Raw genomic sequence first — 20811 nt, 5'->3', positions numbered from 1 at the left:
GCTTGAATAGAATCTCTTCAGTTTGATGGGAGTTTAAGAAATACCATAACTTTTGTTTTTTTGTTTTTTTTTTGTTTTTGGCTACCGTTCTTTTTAAGGTATGTAAAATTTCACTGACAGTTTCCTATTTTCATAGTTGCATGTAGTATGTTAATTTCCCCTTTACAAAAACTATCATTTTATTGGTTTACAGAGGCTTTATAATAAACTGGTATACTTTCTGAGAAAATTCCCAGTGTTTATTTACATGAAATATATAGCACTAGTAATATATATGTATCCTAAAATGTTGGTAATTGTACCATACTATAACCTTACAGTTGTTTTTACTATCCATGATCTGCACTGCATTAGTTCTCTACTGAAACGTAACGCATGTCGTAGTTTGACAATCTTTGTTTATATGTAATTTTCTCTCTTTTTATTACAATGCTTCCCCAGCAAGGACAAGTTTGGAAGGTTTGCAAAGCTTTTCACCTTCCCTCTGCCCGCTTGCCCGCTTTCAGATCAGTTTCATGTTTCATGACTTCTATCTCTGTAATCCACAACACAGCCATAGAAATCAGTGAAGAGAAGAAAAGTTAAATAGTACATTTCCTCACATGCAGTACAGAGAAAAAACCTTGCGAAGACTACACCTACTTTTATATGCAATAGGAATACAGTGTGAGAGACATTGAATATAAGTACAATTTGTCATAAATTATCTTTTCAGGAAGATAATTTTCAACATCCAGTTACCAAACATTTAATTATATTTTAGAGAAATTTAAACTGTGAAGCATTATGCAAGATTCTCTTTCTCGTTTGTGTTCACGTTGTTTAAAAACACAGTTCTAACACACATTTAGGAGTTTTGGCCACAGAATGCTGTAGTGCTTATGTGGTCAAATAAAATTCTGAATGTTTCTGTTTTGTTGGTGCTTATCTGAGATTAGACAGAATAATTTTGCTAGAAAGTATCTATAACTTATTTATGTGTTCAGGAGAGCAGTCAACTTCAGCATTACAAAGATGATTCTAAGAGTTCCCAACTTCCAAAACTAGTTATATGTAGAATTGATTAATGAAGGAGAAATATTTTGAAAAGAGAGAAATTTAAACATTGATTGCTTTTATTTTTTTAATCACAATAGGGTACATTAATATACCTAGTACTCTACAGATGACATTTAATTTTCTAACAGTTTATTAGCTTCATTTGAATACAATCCTACCTCAAATAGAAGTAAAATACCTTTTTCTTTTTTTAGGACTGAGCTTTTCCCCTCACTGCTGTTCTGCGCTAACTGCTTTGAAACTTCCCATGCATTTTTTTCAGTAGAAGAACATCTCTGTACTGTCTCCCATTGCATATTTCAGCTGTGACAATCCTTGCACTTTGCCTATTCATTTTATCACCTGCTCACTAAAATATATATATCTTTCTAGTTTTTGTTTGCAGATTTACTACAATTACTTATTTTTTAGATAGCAGATATATTTCACATTTTATCTTATCACTGTTTTTTTTGTAGGCATGTGGAGACCCAAAAGCAAAACCATCATATTTAATTGACAAAAACCTGGAATCTGCTGTGAAATTCATAGTCAGAAAATTTCCTGCTGTAGAGACTCGCAACAACAATGTAAGTATACTAATCCTGCTTTCATAATATGTTCTCTCTTCTCAAGAAAAAAAATCTCATCATTTGTTTCTATTTTTGTTTTTTAATCTTTATCAAGTTTCTTATTTATTTTTCATATTAATCCTATACCTCTGTAGGTTTTTAGAAACAGTTTCTGTGAGGCAGAAAAATATGACATGCTGCCTTTTTATGACAGAAAATGAGGCAAATTTGTTGTACTTAATTATTTTTTCTTACAAAGTTAGAGCAGGGAATAAAAATGTATTAGTCCTGTTCCAATCTTTGGAATACCTTGGAAATTTTTCATTTTAGCTAAAACCTATTATGCTCTGTTTTTGAACTCATGCATAATTAGTAACTTATTTTTGCTAGGAATTTTGTATTTATTTGGAAGAAATATTTGTTCCTCTAGTAATTTTAGAATCTATAAAGTTTAAATTTTGAAAACAAGTAATATATTAGAAAAAAAATGTTGAGTTGGAAATTATCTTTGTTATCCCTTTTTGGATAAGACTATTTTCTCTTATGTGTGTTCTTATCCAGAATAGCATCTGATAGTTACTTTTGTGTATACGAGTGTGCATGTTTTCCATAAACTAGACTTAGTTGAATGGGCATCAGTGTGGTATAATGAATTAAAAAAAAACTTGGTCTCTGCATCTGGAAGACTTTATTACACATCTTGTTTCTTGATGTACTTGTTTGAGTGACCCCAGGCAAATTACTTAATTTCTTGTTGTTTAGGCAACTCTGTCAAAGTATCAGCTGCAGAGCAGTTGTCTGCATTGATAGGAATTGTCAGCCTGGAACTGAGTTTCCTCTACCGATAAGATTTTATATCTGGAACAAAAAAAAAATAGTGAGAAATTTTAAAATCATTTAAAATAATCATTACATGGTTACATTTGGAAAAAAATGAGAAAGTAATATGGAATTAGTGAAAAGTAAATTGTAGGATATTTTTGTGAAAATAATTTTATTACTTTCAACAATTTTCCTTCCACATTTTCAGCATTAAGCATTATTGCCTTTATAATCTTTTCATTTTACTTTTGACTCTTTAGTCTTTTTATTTCCTCATATTTAAGTTCTTTTATATTTATACATCTATTCTTGAGTGTTGTTCCTCAGTAAGTTCAATTTTATTTTAATTTCTCTTTAGAGGTAGCATCTCTGTGGGGTAATAGTGCAAGTACAATTATCCCTTTTGCAGATGAGGAAATTGAGACCTTGACAAGTTGTGTGTTTCCTAAGGTCGCATAGCTATGATGTGTCAGTACTGATTCATTGAACCCATCTCCTCTGTCTCTAATTTGATCTTTTATGATAGTTCTCATTTAATATATATCATATCGCCTCTTATTTACTCAATCTGATTTGTTCATAGAATGATTATATTTCTATTTTAACTCACTTCATGATAACTTCACATTCTGCGATAAAGCTTCACAAATTCAGTGGGTGAGGTAGGAGGAAGACTGTCAGAAGCAGTGAAAAGTATGAATTATATAATGCTTTTTGAAAATAACTTTATTTTCATGTATATGTAATAACTCTAGGATCACATTGTGCTCCCAAAAGTAGAAATCCTATTTTAATAGATAAAATATTATCTATAATTAACTAAAAGTATCAGTCTTAAGCTCTGTTGACCTCTGGTTATAAATAGGTGCTTTAAAAGTGCTTATTTATACTCTTAATTTGCTTACTGACCGCTTTGTCACAGAAAGTAGTATTTAGTGTATTTTCTTGTTCAGATGGTGACAAACTCCAGCTATATCCCTACCAATGCCCAGTTTTATAAACAGTCTTGGTACATAACGTTAGTGTGGTTGAAGCATCAACATTATCTTTAATTTTTTTTTCCCACCTCTAGTTGACATAGCCATTGTTAATTGTGTTGATTGCTTTAAAATTTATATCTTGAAATGTTTAGACAGTTTTACCTTTAAGATATTTTAAAAACAATCAGCAAGCACTTATTGAGCACTTTTATACTTCCACACAAGTTTGGTGAAACAACAGGGTCCTTATTCTTTGTGTGGAAACTATTACAAAAGGTTAGTTTTTTTTTTTTCTTTTTTAAGAGAGGAGAGCTAGATTAGTTTGGGATAGGAATGGAATTTCTGCAGCTTTTATTTGCAAATTCCTGTAAAATATCATTTAAATCCCAAAGTCAAGTGAAATATCCATTATAGTACAGTACTTTGAGCTGGTCTTTAGTATTTTAAGTTGGATATTGACTGCTTTGTAACTATGTCCTGAGGAATGAAAGGAGAGAGAGAGAGAGAGAGAGAGAGTATGTGTGTGTGTGTGTGTGTATGTGTATGTATGTGTATGTATATGCATGCATGCCACCCATGTCTGTTTATACTAAACTTAAGGCAATATTAATGATATTGAAAAAATCTGCTTATGTTTGAAGTTTAAGATTCTGTTAACATCACTAGTGGTCTAATACCAAATAAATTCAAGGAATAGGAGGAATAACCTATGGATTTTATTTGCTAATGAAGATTGGTCCAGAAGAACCTGTTGGGTACACATTTGAATCATCCCTGTTAATTACCATAGTTTATTTGTTTCCAAGTACTTGTTCGTTTCCAACCATATGCCATACGCCGTTCTTGTTTGGCCAAATACCAGCTAGGTTTATATGTTGTGTTTGTCCTATTTCTGACCTATTCTGAGTCTCATCACCATTTTCTTCTTATAGCTGGTGAAAGCTTTGGAAGAAAGGAAGCAGTTTTTGGTGAAAATTCAGAAAATTGTTGCTTGTGATCTCTGAAATAGAAACTTAAAATGAGTTCAGTCTTATTTCCCATTATTGGAACAATCTTTATTCTTCTTGAGATTATGTGTTTCTTAAGGTTATATAGCTAGTTAGTCAAGTCACATAGCTAGTGAGGGCTTTGAATCCACATCTTCTATCTCTAACTTCATCTCTTTGAACAAATTCCTATTTAATATATGTCCTGTCACCTCTTATTTACTCACATCCTACTTGTTCACTGAAGGATTATATTCTGCCTGTAGTGACTATAGGAATTTCATGAAATGACTTTGAAAAAGTTGCTGTTTCTTTAAGAACATAAGGGAAATGGCACTCGAGTAAAAATATTCTTAATTGTTTAATTTTATTAAAGAATGTGACCAGCATCATCCCACAAAAAACTTAAGCAACTCTGTTTGTACCAAAGGTAACATTACTAATTCAGTATCATTAGGATGACCTTCTTGTGCTGGTTTTTTAATAATAGTGATGGGCTGTGCTCAGCTCTTTACAGTTGTTTTGGGCTTGGCCATTCACATTTAGTGCTTGGTCAGTTCTTCTATATGTGTGACCAAGGTTATATTTTGTCGAAATGCTTGATTGATAGTTGCAGTTTGAACAAAGGACAAGGAACTGGCCTGTCTAATGAGATTCAAGCTGTACTAATTTTTAAAAAATAATTTAGAAATTCCTTTCTTACTTCAGATTAGCAAGATTGTTATCACTTCAGATTTCATTCCTTAGATCTGCAGTATATGCAAAGTTAGGACTAATGAAAGTTGCCTAAAATATCGAGCAGTTAAATGAATTTAGGGTCACATAGCTAATATATTATATTATCCAGGTCTCTTATTTGATTAATATATGGAAAGGACACTGGTTATTGAGTCAAAGACCTATGTTTAAATCCTGGCCCCTCTGCTTTTATGCAAAGTTAAAAGTTATGTGTATAGTTTGTTTTTTTTCAAGACAAAAAAAGGTACATTTTTCTGTATAAATCAAGTTCTACTTAGAATAGTACTAGAAAAAGAATGTTCCTTGTATATTCTTTTGGTTATAGGATCATACATCTAGAGCTGGAATCTAGAACTTAAGAGACCATCTAGTTAACCCCCATCATTTTACTGTTGAGGAAACTGGAGCCCAAAGAAGTTAAGTTAACCAATGTGAGAGGCAAGTTTTACGTTTAAAGTTAGATCATTTGACTCCTGAGACAGTGTTCTTTTCATTCTACAACTCTTTCTTTTTATGTCTAAGTCTTCTTGATTCTAAATCCTGCTCTATGCCCTGCAGTGTCATTTTGCCTTTGTAAGATGTCCACATAGATAAATTAAATATGACATTGAAACATCACTGTGTTGGAATGCATCAAAATTGAATGGAAAGATAATATTTTCCCCTCAAAATGGGGTAACTAACATAGGCACTGCAAAAAGTCCTTTAGCACATCAGAATTGCCTGTTATAATATTAGAATGTTGTAATAGAATTCACCAATACTGGCTCAGATTATCATATTCAGGATTAAAAGGTTAGAGAAGTAGATTCTAGGTAGATTATAATACCTGCAGGCCTATTAAATCAAATTATTTGACATACAGCAGAACTCTAAAATAATGTCTTAATGGATTGATTCTGGAAGAGGAATTGCTAGTAGAAAAATGTGTCCACCTAGTAAGAGGAGAGTTTTAGTTTGCTATAATAGGTATGGAAGAGTGACTGAAAGACCTGTCTGTAATCCTATAGTTGCCTTCCTTTATTTGTAATTTTTGTTCCCTGATTATTGCCTTGTAATATAGTGTATATTCCTTTTTAAAAATAACCTGAGAAGATTGATAGATTGTATTAGGAGGCTGAGGAAGATGGAGAGGCCTGGGAGTCTTTCCTTTAGTGGTACTGAGGGTATAGGAATAATTTTTTTTTAAGCGGGGAGGTTGAATGAAGTCAGATGGAAAAGGGCATCAAGAAGCCACCTCTTGAGCTTGCTGGTAAAAAAGTTATATGAGTTGATGGCACATGGTGTCACTTATTTCTTATTTAATTTTATTATGTGTCAAGATACAGTATTACAGCAATAACTTTTAAAATGCTCTTTCCTTATAAATAGTATCTACTCTACACTTTTGTAAGCAATATATTCAGAAGTCTTTTGTCAAGTTTGTACCTGGAGTGAATTGAAATGAGCTGGATTTTTTAAGCCAAATAGCTCTTCCTTTATTCCCCTAAGTACATCCAGTAAAGTAAGGTAGGCATCTTACTAGAGCAAAGGCTTTCTGCTCTTTCAGCTGCTGATCATAAAGAGTGCATTTTTAACAAAGTGTGTTCTGTAATTAAATATCTCTTTGATGGTGTGCCTCAATGAGAGTACAGACAGGTTTAGCTATACAGGTAGCTCGCTAGATTGAAATTATATAATATTAAAACCAAGTGTCATTAAATAGGGGAAAGATTATAACATAATCTGAATAACAAGATAACAAAATACTAGAATCATTCCAGGATTCTTACTGAGTTGAACAAATTTCACATATATGCATATGTAGCTTAAATGAAAGTGAAGGGAAGGAATCAGACTATTGAAGGATATTAAAAAACAAATGAAATTAAGATCAGATTAGGAGAGGAACAGATGGAGAAAATATCCTAGATAAGAGGGTATATGGGGTCAGTCCATCTTTTTTAAGAACTCTAAATGAGAGAGAATTGCATCTTAGCTGATCCCTTCAGTATTCCCATTCATTAGTATGTTACTCATACATACATTCCCATACATCAGTACATTATATCATTGAATGAGTCCAGTGAGTTCATGGAAAGTTTATTCCCTGTGATGAACATATTCAGAAATCTTTGGCTTCCTGGAATTCTTGATAAAAATTCCTTCTCCCTCAACAATAAATTTTAAATAACACTGTTTTGGCTAACACTTGCAGGTGGTGGGGAATGAGGGAAGATGGTTAGGCTTTGAGAACTAGCTCAGGAAACTTAACTAGCTCCTAGAACCTAACTAGCTCCTGAAACTACATTGTTTTTGGTTTTTTTTTAAAAAAGGCATTTTTAAAAAAAGACTTTAAATGAACTTTTAAAACAAAGCCTTTTAGTAAATTGAAGACTTCCTGAATATAGTTAAGAGGGTAAGTGATGTTTCTGGAAGAAAGTATTATTCAAGGCATTGTTATCTATGGAAAATGAAGGGGATGAGTAAGACACCAGTGCTAAAGATTTGCGGGCTTTATTAAATACACAGTGCTGTGATGGAGTAGATAACATTATTGAAATCTTTTATTACAAGTTAAAATTTCATGAAGTTATATACATGTAAATTGTATTTTAAATCACATTGTATTTTAATGGATATGATGGATACAGGACTTGGAGCCAGGAGCACCCAAGTTCAAATCCTGCCTCAGAAACTTCCTAGCTGTTTGATCCTGGGAAAAGCTGTTAACCTCTCGGCCTCATTTTCCCCATCTGTAAAATGGGAATAATAATGAAATCTACTTCATGGGATTAGTGGGAGGATTAAATGAAATAATATATGAAAAGTATATTGCAAACATTAAAGTGCTATGTACATGCTAGTTATTGTACCAATGATCATCTCGCTTCACTGATGCTGCTAGAAAAAGTTGATTGAAACTTGAAGAAAAGAAAAGAGAAAGAGCCATGAGTTTTCTGTCACTTTTTCTCTGACTTATGTAGAGAGCGTTAGGGATAGCTTTTTGTAACCAGGATGTCTATTTTGCAACCAGGACCCTTTCCAGGTCATTTCAAGGAAATTTTGAGGTTTCTTTTTTTTTAGTTGTTTTTTTTTTGTTTTGTTCCTTCACTTTCTATTTCTGTGCTAGTTTACTTAATAAACTCCTTCTCATGGGGATTTTTTCTTGCTTGATAGGGTACTTTTTGAAATGGTCATGAAAAGTTTTTTGTAACAAGGAGATGGTGGGGTGGGTGATAATGGGGAAGATATTAGGAGGAGCCATTTAGGTGATTTGGTATTTAAAGGAATTTGGTTAGAGAAATTATAAAACAACAGCCAGCAAGTATTTGTGAAGTACCTTTTGTGCACCAGGCACTTTGCTAACTGTTGGGGTAAAAGTAAGAATGAAACAATCCTTACTCAGTGAGCTTACATTTTTTAAGTAAGTGCAAACTCCAGATTAACATTTAAAGAATGAGCATTGATTGATGCTTGAAATAGGATGGCTATGTGAATAGAGAGACCATGGGCAATAGGAAAGATATTTTAATGTTAGAATCAAAAAGTTGGCTATTGATCGGATATGTGGAGCTACTGGGAGTGAGGATTTTAAGATTACTGAGGTTGTGAATCTGGCAACTGGAAAGATCTTTGTCATAGGAAGAAAAATATATACAATATTTTTATTCAGGGGAAGGAAAGAATTAAATGGACAAAATAATTAAGGCCTCAGTTTGGTTTATGTACAGCTTGATATATATTTATGTATTATTATTTTAAACTATTAAAGCTTTAGGCTGCACTAAAGCTTTTGGGACACCATATACACACACATTATATATACATAATACTTATATGCATGTATGCATACATACATATGTAAATAAGTTTCAGATGACAGTAGAAGATTAAAATTATTTTAAAAGTTTTTTTTTTTAATAATAGGAATTCTTCTGTAGAAGTTCTGCTACACAGCTTCGTAGCATAAACATGACCTAGGTTCAGGAAAGACTTAATTAGGTCTACTGCTCATAAAAGAATATATTAGCTGCCCAAGAACCAGCCTATTATGGCAATGCATATCACAAATAGGTTAGCTACTTAGCAATGGATTATTTATGCAAAAGGGCCCTCTGTCTTATGTGGTTCCTTTTCCTTTATATGACAGTTTGCAGAGTGGCAAAAGTTGGGGTAGAGGATGTTAATGTTTTTAGATCTGTAGACATTAACTATGGACTATAAATAACATCCTTATTCAGTGACCAATTTATATACTACTGTGTAACACTAGTATATGTGTGGGGCATATTAATTTCAAAATTTTTGCTATGAATAAATGGATAGTGATTCAGATTTTTCTTGGAAATACAAGAAAAGGAGTTGATTTTCATTGTGAATCAAGAGGCAACAAAAAACATCTCTTGGGACACTTGGTTTTCTGATTCAGTAGACATTTATTAAATACTTTCTCTGTCTCTCCTGTGTATCATATGTTGTCAGTAGAAGACAAAAACAGGCACTGACCTCAAGGAGTTTATTCTATTGGGAAGGAGGTAGGAGAACCTTTTTAGGGAAAATGCTTGGTAGTCCTGAGAACCATGTAGCTGTCATATGTACAGAAATCTAGATGTAGAAAAAAGCCAGCTGCACAAGGTAAGGTGGAAATGCTTCAGTGCTGTTTGCTACTCTCCGCTGTCCACCTTCTTGATTTTTTTTTTTAACCTGATTTCCAGGTCATCATAGGAGCTAATGAAAACTGTTAGAACCTCAACTCACTTAAAGTTAACTCTAGTCTTAGGAAAGAACGAAAGGTCTGGGAACAAAGTCAGGAATACTTTAAAGAAAACTTGACATCCTGACCTAACTAGGGTTTTCATCTGAAGGGAAGCTTGTTAATCCTCATGTGGTTGTTTTTTTAAAGTTAAACAGTTTAGAAAAGAAACACTAATTTATTGACTAGTTTTTTTTGCATCCCCTCTCTTCCTAAAAAAAAAAAAAATCCTAGTTATCAACAATTTGAATTACCTAATTATTTGTTTTGGCACGTTCCTAAAATGTGATTTTTTTTTAAAGTAAAAAATATCTGAAGAAACACTAAAAATTGCAAAATTTTAGGGTATAGCTTATAGTACTCATTGTAATCATAAGCAAAAAAGATCACCATAAAGATAATAATAGCCTGTGCACCAGCTGGTGGAAAGGTTGAAAAGTTATGGAAATTCTATTAAGAACTGGAGTAGATCCTCTGAATGTCAGTGTGCCTTAATTATGGCCAGGTGTAGTGGTACAAACCTGTAATATCTGCTGCTAGATAGGCTGAGGTTGGCAGGTCTGAGTTGCAGTTGGGCTAAAGCTGATCACAGGTTGGAGCTTCAGTTCTGAATCTGTGAGATTGGGTGAGATTGAGGCTAATGAATGACCACTGTATTTTCAGACTGGGCGCGTAAGGACATCTAGTCTTTAAATAAATTTATGCACAAATATGCACCTTAATTTTTCAAGACAAAATTGGTTATAGAAGAGTGAAAAATAGGTGAAAAAACATGGTTCAAGATTAAAAACTAAGGAAGGTAGTAAAAGATCAAGTAGTACCACTTCACAAAATAGCAAAGGCTGGTGGTTGGAAACTTTGGCATAAGACTAATATTAACTCAGATCATCTCCACAGTAGTTAAAGATAAAACGGAAAGGCAACTAACATATAAAAAAAATAGAAGAGAAATGTTGTGTAGCCAACTATTTTCAGCATTGATGACAGAGCCCCCACAACATGAATGCAAGAAGCCCTGATTTTCATGATTAAGTAGAACAGAAATGTTGGTTGAGGTCACTGATGACAGTAAAGGCACTGAGGAATTCATTTTTATGATGTCTGAAGGGGGAGTGATATCTAGTAAATGAAAAAAATCATTTAGGGGATTATTACTGATGAAAAGTGATCAAAGAATCAACCTTAACTACCTGCCTATATGCTTAATTTTCCCATCTTTATCACATTTCTGAGAGAATGAAATACACATGTATGGAGTAAGGTTTGTTCCTTTCTTAAAAATTTTTTTAAAAATTTAATTAATTTATTTGTTTTCAGTTTTCAACAGTCACTTCCATAAGTTTAAAATTTTCTCCCCCCTCTTCCCACGACGGCATACAATCTAATATGGGTTCTACACAAGCATTCTTATTAAACACATTTTCACATTAGTCATGTTGCATGGAAGAATTGAAATGAATGGGAGAAACTATGAGAAAAACCAAACCAAAACATAACACAAGAGAAAACAGTCTGCTTCATGCATTCTGATTCCATAGTTCTTTCCCTGGATGTGGATGGCATTTTGTCTCAAGAGTCCTTTGGGAATGTTTTAGGTTCTTGCATTGCTGTGAAGGGCTAAGTCTATCACAAACAGTCCTCATACACTGTGACTGTTACTGTGTATAATGTTCTCTTGGTTCTGCTCATTTCACTTAGCTTCAGTTCATATAAGCCTTTCCAGGTTTTTCTGAAGTTTGTTCATCATTTCTTAAAGCACAATAGTATTTCCATACATTCATATACCACAACTTGTTCAGCCATTCCTCAATTGATCAGCATTCCCTCGACTTCCAGTTCTTGACCACCACAAAAAAAGCTACTATAAATATTTTTGTATGTATGGGACCTTTTCCCATTTTAATGATCTCTTTGGAATACAGCCCTAGAAGTGATACTGCTGGGTCAAAGGGTATGCACATTTTTGTAGCCCTTTGGGCATAGTCGCAGGTTGCTCTCCAGAGTGGTTGGATCAGCTCTCAGCTCCACCAACAATGAATTAGTGTTCCAACGCTCCTACATCTTCTCCAACATTTATTATCTTCCTGTTTTGTCATGTTAGCCAGTCTTATAGGTGTGATGTGGTAGTAAGGTTTGCTCTTTAGGAAAATAGGAGGAAAAAATAGGCAGATTCTTACCAACAGTTTTCTGTAGTCAATGCACTTAGGATGGATAGTGTGCCAAAAATTTAACAGAAGAAGTAAAGGTTAGAATGTTTTTTGGCAAATAATATGGTTCTTTTAATGGTTCCAAACATCTCCCTGATAAAAAGGCCCATCTTTGAGCATCGTTATTCTTTTGCTGGTGATCTATGACTGCAAGTCATTGAAACACCACAGTTTCTGAAGAACTAATACTGACATCACTCTAAGAGCTGTGGAAGTAGCATATGACTAGCATGAGTAGGGTGCAGCATGAAACAAGTGGCATATAGGTTGTCAAAGAAATGTACAAGTGGAAAATGGGTTAGGCCCATAGCAAGAGGGAGAGATGGAACCCCTGGACAGTCCTTGTGCTCCATTGTTATCCATGAAATGCTAATAGATCTAAGGAAGTTCCTGGCATGTTTGATGAAGGACATGGACAGGAATTACGTAGGATCTATTGGTATAGATAAGTTGTTTCCATTGTTGGTAGAAACACCTGTAACAGTTATACAATGGATGTGTTAGTTTTCCAGTGATCCTGTGTGACTATCAATTGTGAAATGTCACAGTTTCTAAAGAATTAAAATTGACATTACCCAAAGGATTGTGGAGAGATCACAATGAGTTTGAATATGCTGTAGCATATTAACAATACTTTTGTATCATAAATGGTGTTAAAAATAATAAAAAATGTAATACTTGAGAAGTGGTGGTTTCCTGCTCCTTAAAGGCCTTGAAGGAAAACCATGTCAGGGATTTTATAGTGGAGATTCTTTTTTTGTATGGGATAGACTACATCACCACTGAGATCCCTTCCTAGCTCTCAAAATCTGTGTTCTTGTCAGAGATGGAAAAATGTTGATCAGTCATGAACTGAGAGTGCCATATTAACAGATAGCCTACATGCTCCATTGTTCCCCAAGGATAAAGATCTTTGTAGTCAAACTGAAATATCACCATAGTTTGACAGAGTAGTTTTATAATAGCCAATCTTGTGATAATAACGAATAAATCAAAGGAAAAACATCAGGTGCTTACTATGTGCAAAGAGCACTGGGCCAAGAACTGGGAATACAAAGAGAAAAGCAAGATACTCTTTGCTCTTAAGGTGCTCATATTCTAATTGGGAGAGACCAATACTAAAGTTCCTTCAGTTGCATGTCAGATAGGAATGTCCTTAGGGTACAGTGGTGAAGTAGATAGTAGAACATCTTCTTTAGTGCCTTTTCCATTGATAAAATCATTTCTCTTTCTCATGTTGAAGTGTTTGATCATTCCACCTACTTCATTGTCTAAAACTTTATTTTCTAGGTCTTTATTAGTTATGTCTGCAACATTTAACTGGCAGTGACATTTAACAGTTGTTTGTTGTATGTCTGGAGATTGGGGGGCAATGGCTGAGTCCTGTTTCTCAAGGTTTGTTCCCCTTGATGGTGATTGTGAAGACTGGGCTGGAAAAACTACTTATTATTTAGGTGGCAGTACAATTCCCAGAGCTCTTGGACCCTGGGTTCAGTCGGGTCTGCACTGTCAGATAGGTAGAAAAACCAGGAGAGAGCATTGTCATAAAGATCTAAGAGTAGCCAGGAGATGGGGATAATCAACAATATCAAAGGTTGCAAAGGTGTCAAAAAGTATAAAGACTGAGGAAAAGGTGTTAGATTTGGCAGTTGAGATCATTCCTGACTTGGGAGAGAGGAGTTTCGATTGAGTTTCAGAAGCTAGGTTCAGAGGGTTTAGAATTGAGGAAATGGAGGTTCTTTGTGTAGATCACCTTTTATAAGAGATTAGAAGAGGAGGAAAAATAAAGGATGATAGTATAGTAGGCTCTAAAGAAAGTCTTTTTAAGGATGGGAGTTTCTAGAGATAGTAGAGAAGGAACTAATAGGCAGAGACTGAAGATTATAGAGTATGTGTGGGGCATTCTGCTTGAGTAGATGAAGTGGCATGGGTGTCAAGGATACTTCTACAGGGATGGTGTGTTTATTGTTTTCTTGACTTCACTCTGTGTCAGTTCGTATAAATAATTTCATGCTTCTACACATTTATCACAATTGTCATTTCTTACAGTATAGCAATATTCCATTATGTTCATGTGCCTGTTTGGTTAGCCATTCTCCATATGACGGGCATCTTTTTTGTTTTCACTTGTTTGCTCTCATCCAAAGTGTTGCTCTAAATTATAGGTTCCCAAAGTGGGCAATACCACTTCCTTGGGGGCGCTGGAACATGCAGGGAGGTGGTAGTAGCCCCTGGTGTCTCAAATACGAAAACCAAAACCAAAAAATAAACCCAAGAAACTGAAACGTTAAAGGTTTAAAGAGAATAGAGTTCCAAGGGAATGCTGAGTAATTATTTTAAAGGAGGTGGTAGGCCCAATAAGTTTGGGAGCCAGTGGTCTAAATAGAGAGAGAGAGAGAGAGAGAGAGAGAGAGAGAGAGAGAGAGAGAGTGTGTGTGTGTGTGTGTGTGTGTGTGTGTGTGTGTGTGTGTGTGTGTGTAGACTTTCTTTTTATTCATGATAGAGGTTAATATATTTCAAATAAAATGTGCTTTACTTATGCAATTTGCCTATACAAATGAATATGAATTGCAGTTAAATGAATGAGTTTTTAATTCATTTACAAACAAAAAGACAGTTCTTGCCCCCCAGTAGCTTAGAGTTTAATGGAGGAAGAAAATATTTAAAGGGAGCCAAAGTGGGGAAGTACTTACACGGCAGGGTGGGCTTAAAGTCTGTAGAAAGAAGGATGGCTGGTCTGAGTCATTGCTCAAAATGTAAGTTTCTGGAGCACCTCACCCATGAGAGAAAAGTGGCTTCAGAGCTGGGAAGAGAACAAGGCCAAAGCATGAAGCATAGCCTTCTGATAGTGAATTTTTTTTTTCTCCTCTTAAGATGTTTTGATAATTTTTAGTATATCCCATTTTAAGAGCCTAGGTATAGCTTGCATTGTTTACAGAAGTAGAGATGAAGATATCTTGGTCTTTCCTTCCTGTGGTTGAACTTTTTCAAAAGTTTTTATTGGATTTGCTTCTTTTCATTGTCTTTTAGAAGCTAAAGTAGATTTTAAAATCTCAAATCAGTTTCATTCTTTTAAATAATCATGGTCTTCTCTGTCCCAAAATTTAAACTCTATTAATAATCTTTGGATCAGCTAACCTTGTTAAGAGCTTCAGGTGTGGTCTACTTAATCTCTCTGCATTTGATACTATTGGTGGCCCCTTAACTTTTTTTTTTTAAAAGTAGGTTTTGATTGACATATTTTGCTTTTATATTGTTTAGATTTTTCCTCTGCATTTCTCCCGCCTCCTCCTCAAGACCTATCCCTTATAAAATTTTTATTTTTTTTTTTAAAGAAGGGGGCTAACCCCAGCAAAACATCCAGGAATATGACTTCTGCAAAGCTGGGGGGGAGGAGAGGAATGTTTCTTCAGGACAATGATATTCTATTATATTTGTGTACCATACTTTGCTTAGCTATTTTTTTTCTTTTCACACTTTTAAAAATGCATTTATTATCATTGTGTCTGGTCAGTTCAGATATGAGAAGATCAGCGCATAGAAGGTGTACAGCCCCAAATCTTTGGACCCCATTCTATGGAGAGAGGCCAGTGACTATCTTTTTGGAGAAAGGAGTCAGCTTTCATGGTTGTATAGAAGTTGTATGTAATTTTTTAGTTCCGTACACTTGAATTGATGGACATTAGCTTTGTTTCCTGTACTTTGCAAAAAGTCTTCCTATAAATATATGGTATGTATGGAGCCTTTATTTTGCGTAAGCTTATCGGTAGTCAAAGAATGTGGAAATTTTAGTCACTTTCTTTCAGATTGCTTTCCAGAATGGTTGTGTATCAATTCATAGCTCTACCAACAATGTATTTGTATTCTCAACTTCACATGATCCCTCCCAACACTAACTGTTTTCATCTTTTGTCGTCTTTGCCAATTAGCTGAATATGAGGTGAAACTTTAAAATTGTTTTGACGTTCGCTTCTTTTCTTATTTGTTACTTCTAGCATTCTTCCACATGGTTGGTAATAGTTTGCATTTCTTGCATTTCTTTTGAGAACTGTTTGTTCATGTACTTTAACTTTTGGGAAATTGTGCTTCTCTTTTCTCCTTTGTTATCTTCCTTTCCTGTCTTTCTTCTCATCTTGTCCGTGTGTGTGTATGTATCTTATCACCTTTATATTGTTAATTTTCATACCTGTATCTTTTGCTCAACAGTATGCCAATCCATTATTTCCTACCACCTAATGGATATTTCTATGTGGATTTTCCTGTTTGACCTTCCAAACTTAATGTAGTCAGAACTGAGTTAATTCTTATCTCAAAAGTAGTACCGCTATCCTAGGCATCTAGGCTTTTGGAACCTTGGCATCATCCAGTCATTTTCCAATGCTGTCATTTCTAACTGCAGCATCTTTTGTACCTGAAACTTCACTTCTACTTTTACACAATTTACTTTCTCATCCCCACAATTTGATTTTTATGTATCCTTATCTGTCTGAATATCACCATTTGAATAAACTCTTCTTTTACCTTCTGCTGATTTGGACACCAGGCAAATCAAGCCAATCCCACTACCTTTACCACCATCTCCCCTCAGACTGCAATTGAGATCACCCAGGACCCTGAATCCAAAAGCATTGGGAATGACAGTGTCCCAAAGCTACTGGAACTATTTGAGCCCACAGTCTGCAGTCTTCATTCTAGGTCGTTGTGAAGAAGAGGTCCATCTTCTTTATTCCCACCAGGAACAATTGTTAGTGTATTTCTGCCAATAGTCAGTTCAGTACAAAAGCCCTGGAAGTAACAGCGTTCCCTAGACCAGGGCTTCTTAAACTTTTTCCACTCATGACCTCTTTTTATAAAGGCATGCACAGTACAGAATGAGCATGCTTTGTGTTCAGAACCAAGGCTGCAAAGCTGCCCAATTCAGCATGGGCAAGCACTGCCAGAAACACCTCAAATTCATCACACATTTGACTTTTAATTAATTTTTGGTAGTTGAACATTCAGAAACCTTTTCCTGTAGCCACATTTTTCTCAACCCTGTATGGGGTTGCAACCCACAGTTTAAAAAGTGCTGCCTAGAGCACCAGTTCTCTTTCCTGTCTAGACCTTACATTTATCATTCAAAGAATCAACTCCCATGGAGAAACGGCTAGTGTTTTCACCAATGCCAATCTAGCTGAGGCAGCAAGGCACTTTGAAAGTAAGTTAAAACACTGCTACTGTATTTTTCCTCAGACCCTGATAGAGATAGGCCAGGATCCTGGGCCCACAAGTCTTTGGAAAAGCAATGCTTCTAGCCTAAGTGCCCACAACCATCATTCTGGGAAGCACCCCCTGTAGAGATACAGCCTTGTAATTGCTCTTTCAACTGCTACAGCCACATCTATTGAAGATTTAGAAAAGAAAGTTACTGTCACCAAAATCCTTGGCATCGTCAAATTAGTCATCATTTGAAACTGATATAGTTTTTTAAGGGGTAATATTAAGGAGGAGACATTACCATCTTCTTTGTTTCTATACCCCAAGGATTATGAGATCTTTCTATATGACTTGCTGCTAAAATATCCCCTATGTGCTTCACCCCCAATGAAATTTTCCTTGGGAACTGAGAGTATCTCTTCTATTTGTATCTCCAGTACTTTGTGTATTGGAAGGGCTTAAATGCTTTCCCCCAAACCTCCCATTCATTCATTCACTTTTCATTTCTTTCATTCATTCATTGAATCAGCTACTTAACTGACATTTTTCATTTTCATTTTTTTGTTTCTTCCATTTCAGTGCCTGGAGAAGCTTATTTAACTTCATAACCTGATTCTTCCCCATCACTTTGTTCCTGTTGAAATCCTTCCCTTTCCAGGTTTGATTTCTTTCCCATTCAATCCCAGCCAACACCTTCCTTCCCCCTAGTTTGAAGTGATCTCTTCCTCAAAGTACTTCCTTAAAAGTACTTTAAAAAAAACCTCAAACTTTTTTCCTCTTGTCACATTTTGTCTCCTGGTTATTTGTGTGACTATCTTTTGTAAAGTTTTCAGCTTTTAGAAGTTATGGATCATATTTTATTTGTCTCATGTCTATAGCACCTAGTACAGTACCTCAAACATAGTAAGACTATTAATAAATGCAGACAGAATTTTTTTGGGTATGTTTCTTGGAGGAATAAATTGTGAATCTCTTACGTTCTTATATTTCCTGAATTCTCTGTTGAAGTAGTCTAACAAATGCTTGCAAAAGCTCGTGCTTTTTTCTTTTAGTTTGTGATATTAGGCCTGGGATTAATAGATAAAAAAAAAAGGTGCTTTGTTACTGATTTGTCAGGGTAATTAAGGTTTTGAACTAATTTCCTTTGAAGGACAATGACTGTATTTTATGTATTTTTGTATTATCAAGGCCTGAGACTGTGTCCAGTTACTTAGCACTTGCTTAGTAATTGTTGATTATGATAACTGATTATGACTTATTGTTAATTTTTTTAAAATTAAAAACTTTAAGCAGATGATATAATATAATGTGAAGAAAGCTGGACTCTTTGGAATTGGAAGACCTGAGTTCTGTCTCTGGCTCTGACATTAACTTACTGTGTCCCCTATCATTTTGTACCTCCGCTACCTTATTTATAAAGTTTGGAGTTAAACTAGGTAATTTTTTAGGTCCTTTTAGTTAAAAAAATTCTTTGTATCAATTTTTTTTTCCATATAACCTTCCATGCTGTGACTGTTCTATTGTGTCGTTCACATAAATAGATTGGGCAGCATTCTTATATTTAAATTTGAGGATTTGAGAGTGCAAAGATATAATAGCCTATCCTGAGGGAATAGATCCATCAGAACATAGTACCTAACCCCTGCTGTCAGTGTTATGTTCATTGTATTATAAATCAGCACTTAAGGCAAAAATTCTAACAAAAGCTTTTCTATTCTCTCCCTTCCCCCCCAAAAAAGCTAAATCAAGATTCATATTGAACATGTGTTGTTGAATTTGACCTGGTGATTTTTGGGGTGGAATAGAGTTAGGGAGATGGGAGGGTAGCCAAATCTGGTCCTTATCATATGAAGTATTCTTGAATGTTGAGCTAAGTGTTCAAGATTAAGGGAATATTTGTAAATGGGACTTTCGTTTTGAAAACCATTAAAATGTGCAGAGTGGAATCAAGTTGATTTAGCAATCCAGTAAGCATTTATTAATTTCTTCGAGGCAGCTAGGTAGTATGGTAGATAGAGCATTAGGCCTGAAGTCAAGAAGACCTGAAAGTAAATGCAACCGCAGACTTACTAGTCTTGTGACCCTGAACAAGTCACTTGACCTCTGTCTGCTTTAGCTTCCTCATCTGTAAAATGAGGATAATAATAATATCTGCCTCTCAAGATTATTAAAGTAAGATGACATTAAATTTCTAAATCATTTTGTAAAAGTGCTATATAAATTTCCTCCTCTTCCTCTTCTCTTTCTTTTCTTCCTCTTCTTCCTCTTCCATCTTTCTTCTTCCTTTCCCCCATCTCTCTTTCCCAGGCACTGTACTACTTGCTGAAGGACTCAAAAGCAGAATTAAAAGTTTCTTCTCTTAAGAAGCTTCATTCAACTTGAATTATCTACTTCATTGTGTGAAGTTATAGCTTCATACTTGAGCTAACTAAAATACTTCCTTCAAGATAATTTAATAGAATCAGGTTCCATTTTAATATCTGTCAACTGACTTTGACAATTTATTTGATCACTTGCAGTTTCTTCCTTTTTAGTTTTAAAATACTGTTATTCATTTTTTTGTTATCTGTGGAATTAATAGGGATTCCATATTCATTACTTTTTTTTAATTTAAAAAGTTTTATGGATGTGTGTTTTCACATAGCAAACATTTACAGATTACTCCCTCTCTATAAGAAGTCTTTTATAAAAAGGTAAAACAAGCAAAACTAATGTAGTGACCTCATTTGAAAGTACATGTGACATCACAGATATCTCTTGCATCACCTCTTTATTTTTATTTTTTTAACCAGTAGAAATAAATTTCTCAGCCTATTAAAATAAAGAGAAAAGAAAAAAGATTCCTTGTTATAAACATGCATAGTTAAGTAAAACAAATTACCTGACTCTTTGTCTACAAAAAATAAATATCTCATTCTGTACCCTAAATCTATCACCTCTTGTTAGTAGGCTTATAGAATGTTTCATTGTTGGTTCTTGGGAGTGATGAATGATCATTGTATTGATTGTAGTGATTTTGATTACAAAGCTTTCAAAAGCTGTTTGTCTTTACAATGCTGTTGTCTTTGTACATATTGTTCTTCTGGCTCTGCTCATTTCATTCTTCATCAGTTTATAAAAGTCCTCAAAATTGTTCCTTTTTTTTTTTTTATAATATTGATATTATATAATATCAATATATATATAATATATAATATAATATTGATATAATATTGAAGTAAGTTGTGCTTACTTCATTCTATATCAGTTCATATAAGTCTTCTATGTCTCTTTGAAATCATCTATTTTCTCATTTCTTATGAGGCAATGGCATTCGATTATATTTGTACACTACAACTTAACAATTTTCTCTGAAAAAATTTTCATTTCTAAGATAGGAATTGATTCAGATTAATAAGAAAATGAGCCATTCCCCAATTGATAAATAATCTTAGAATATTAGTGGGAAAAAAGCCAGGGTATGTGAAAAAAAATAGCTATATGAAAAAAAATGAATGTGGACCAAGGCATTAGAAATGCTCCAAATTACTAACTGAA

At 34.3% G+C, this 20811-nt stretch overlaps 1 protein-coding gene across 2 annotated transcripts in view; it reads left to right on the top strand.

The window, feature by feature from the left end:
* The window catches only part of NCKAP1 (NCK associated protein 1), a 117269-nt gene that overhangs the window by 21099 nt on the left and 75359 nt on the right, over nt 1-20811 (top strand). For both annotated transcript variants that reach the window (XM_072612581.1, XM_072612580.1), the window contains exon 2: nt 1518-1628. In XM_072612581.1, coding sequence (XP_072468682.1) covers nt 1518-1628 — 111 coding nt within the window. The remainder of the gene's footprint in view (nt 1-1517; nt 1629-20811) is intronic.

Source organism: Notamacropus eugenii, chromosome 5 (assembly GCF_028372415.1).
Source record: "Notamacropus eugenii isolate mMacEug1 chromosome 5, mMacEug1.pri_v2, whole genome shotgun sequence".
Taxonomy (NCBI): domain Eukaryota; kingdom Metazoa; phylum Chordata; class Mammalia; order Diprotodontia; family Macropodidae; genus Notamacropus; species Notamacropus eugenii.
Note: the sequence above shows the minus strand (reverse complement) of the source record. Positions and strands in the feature narration are given on the sequence as shown.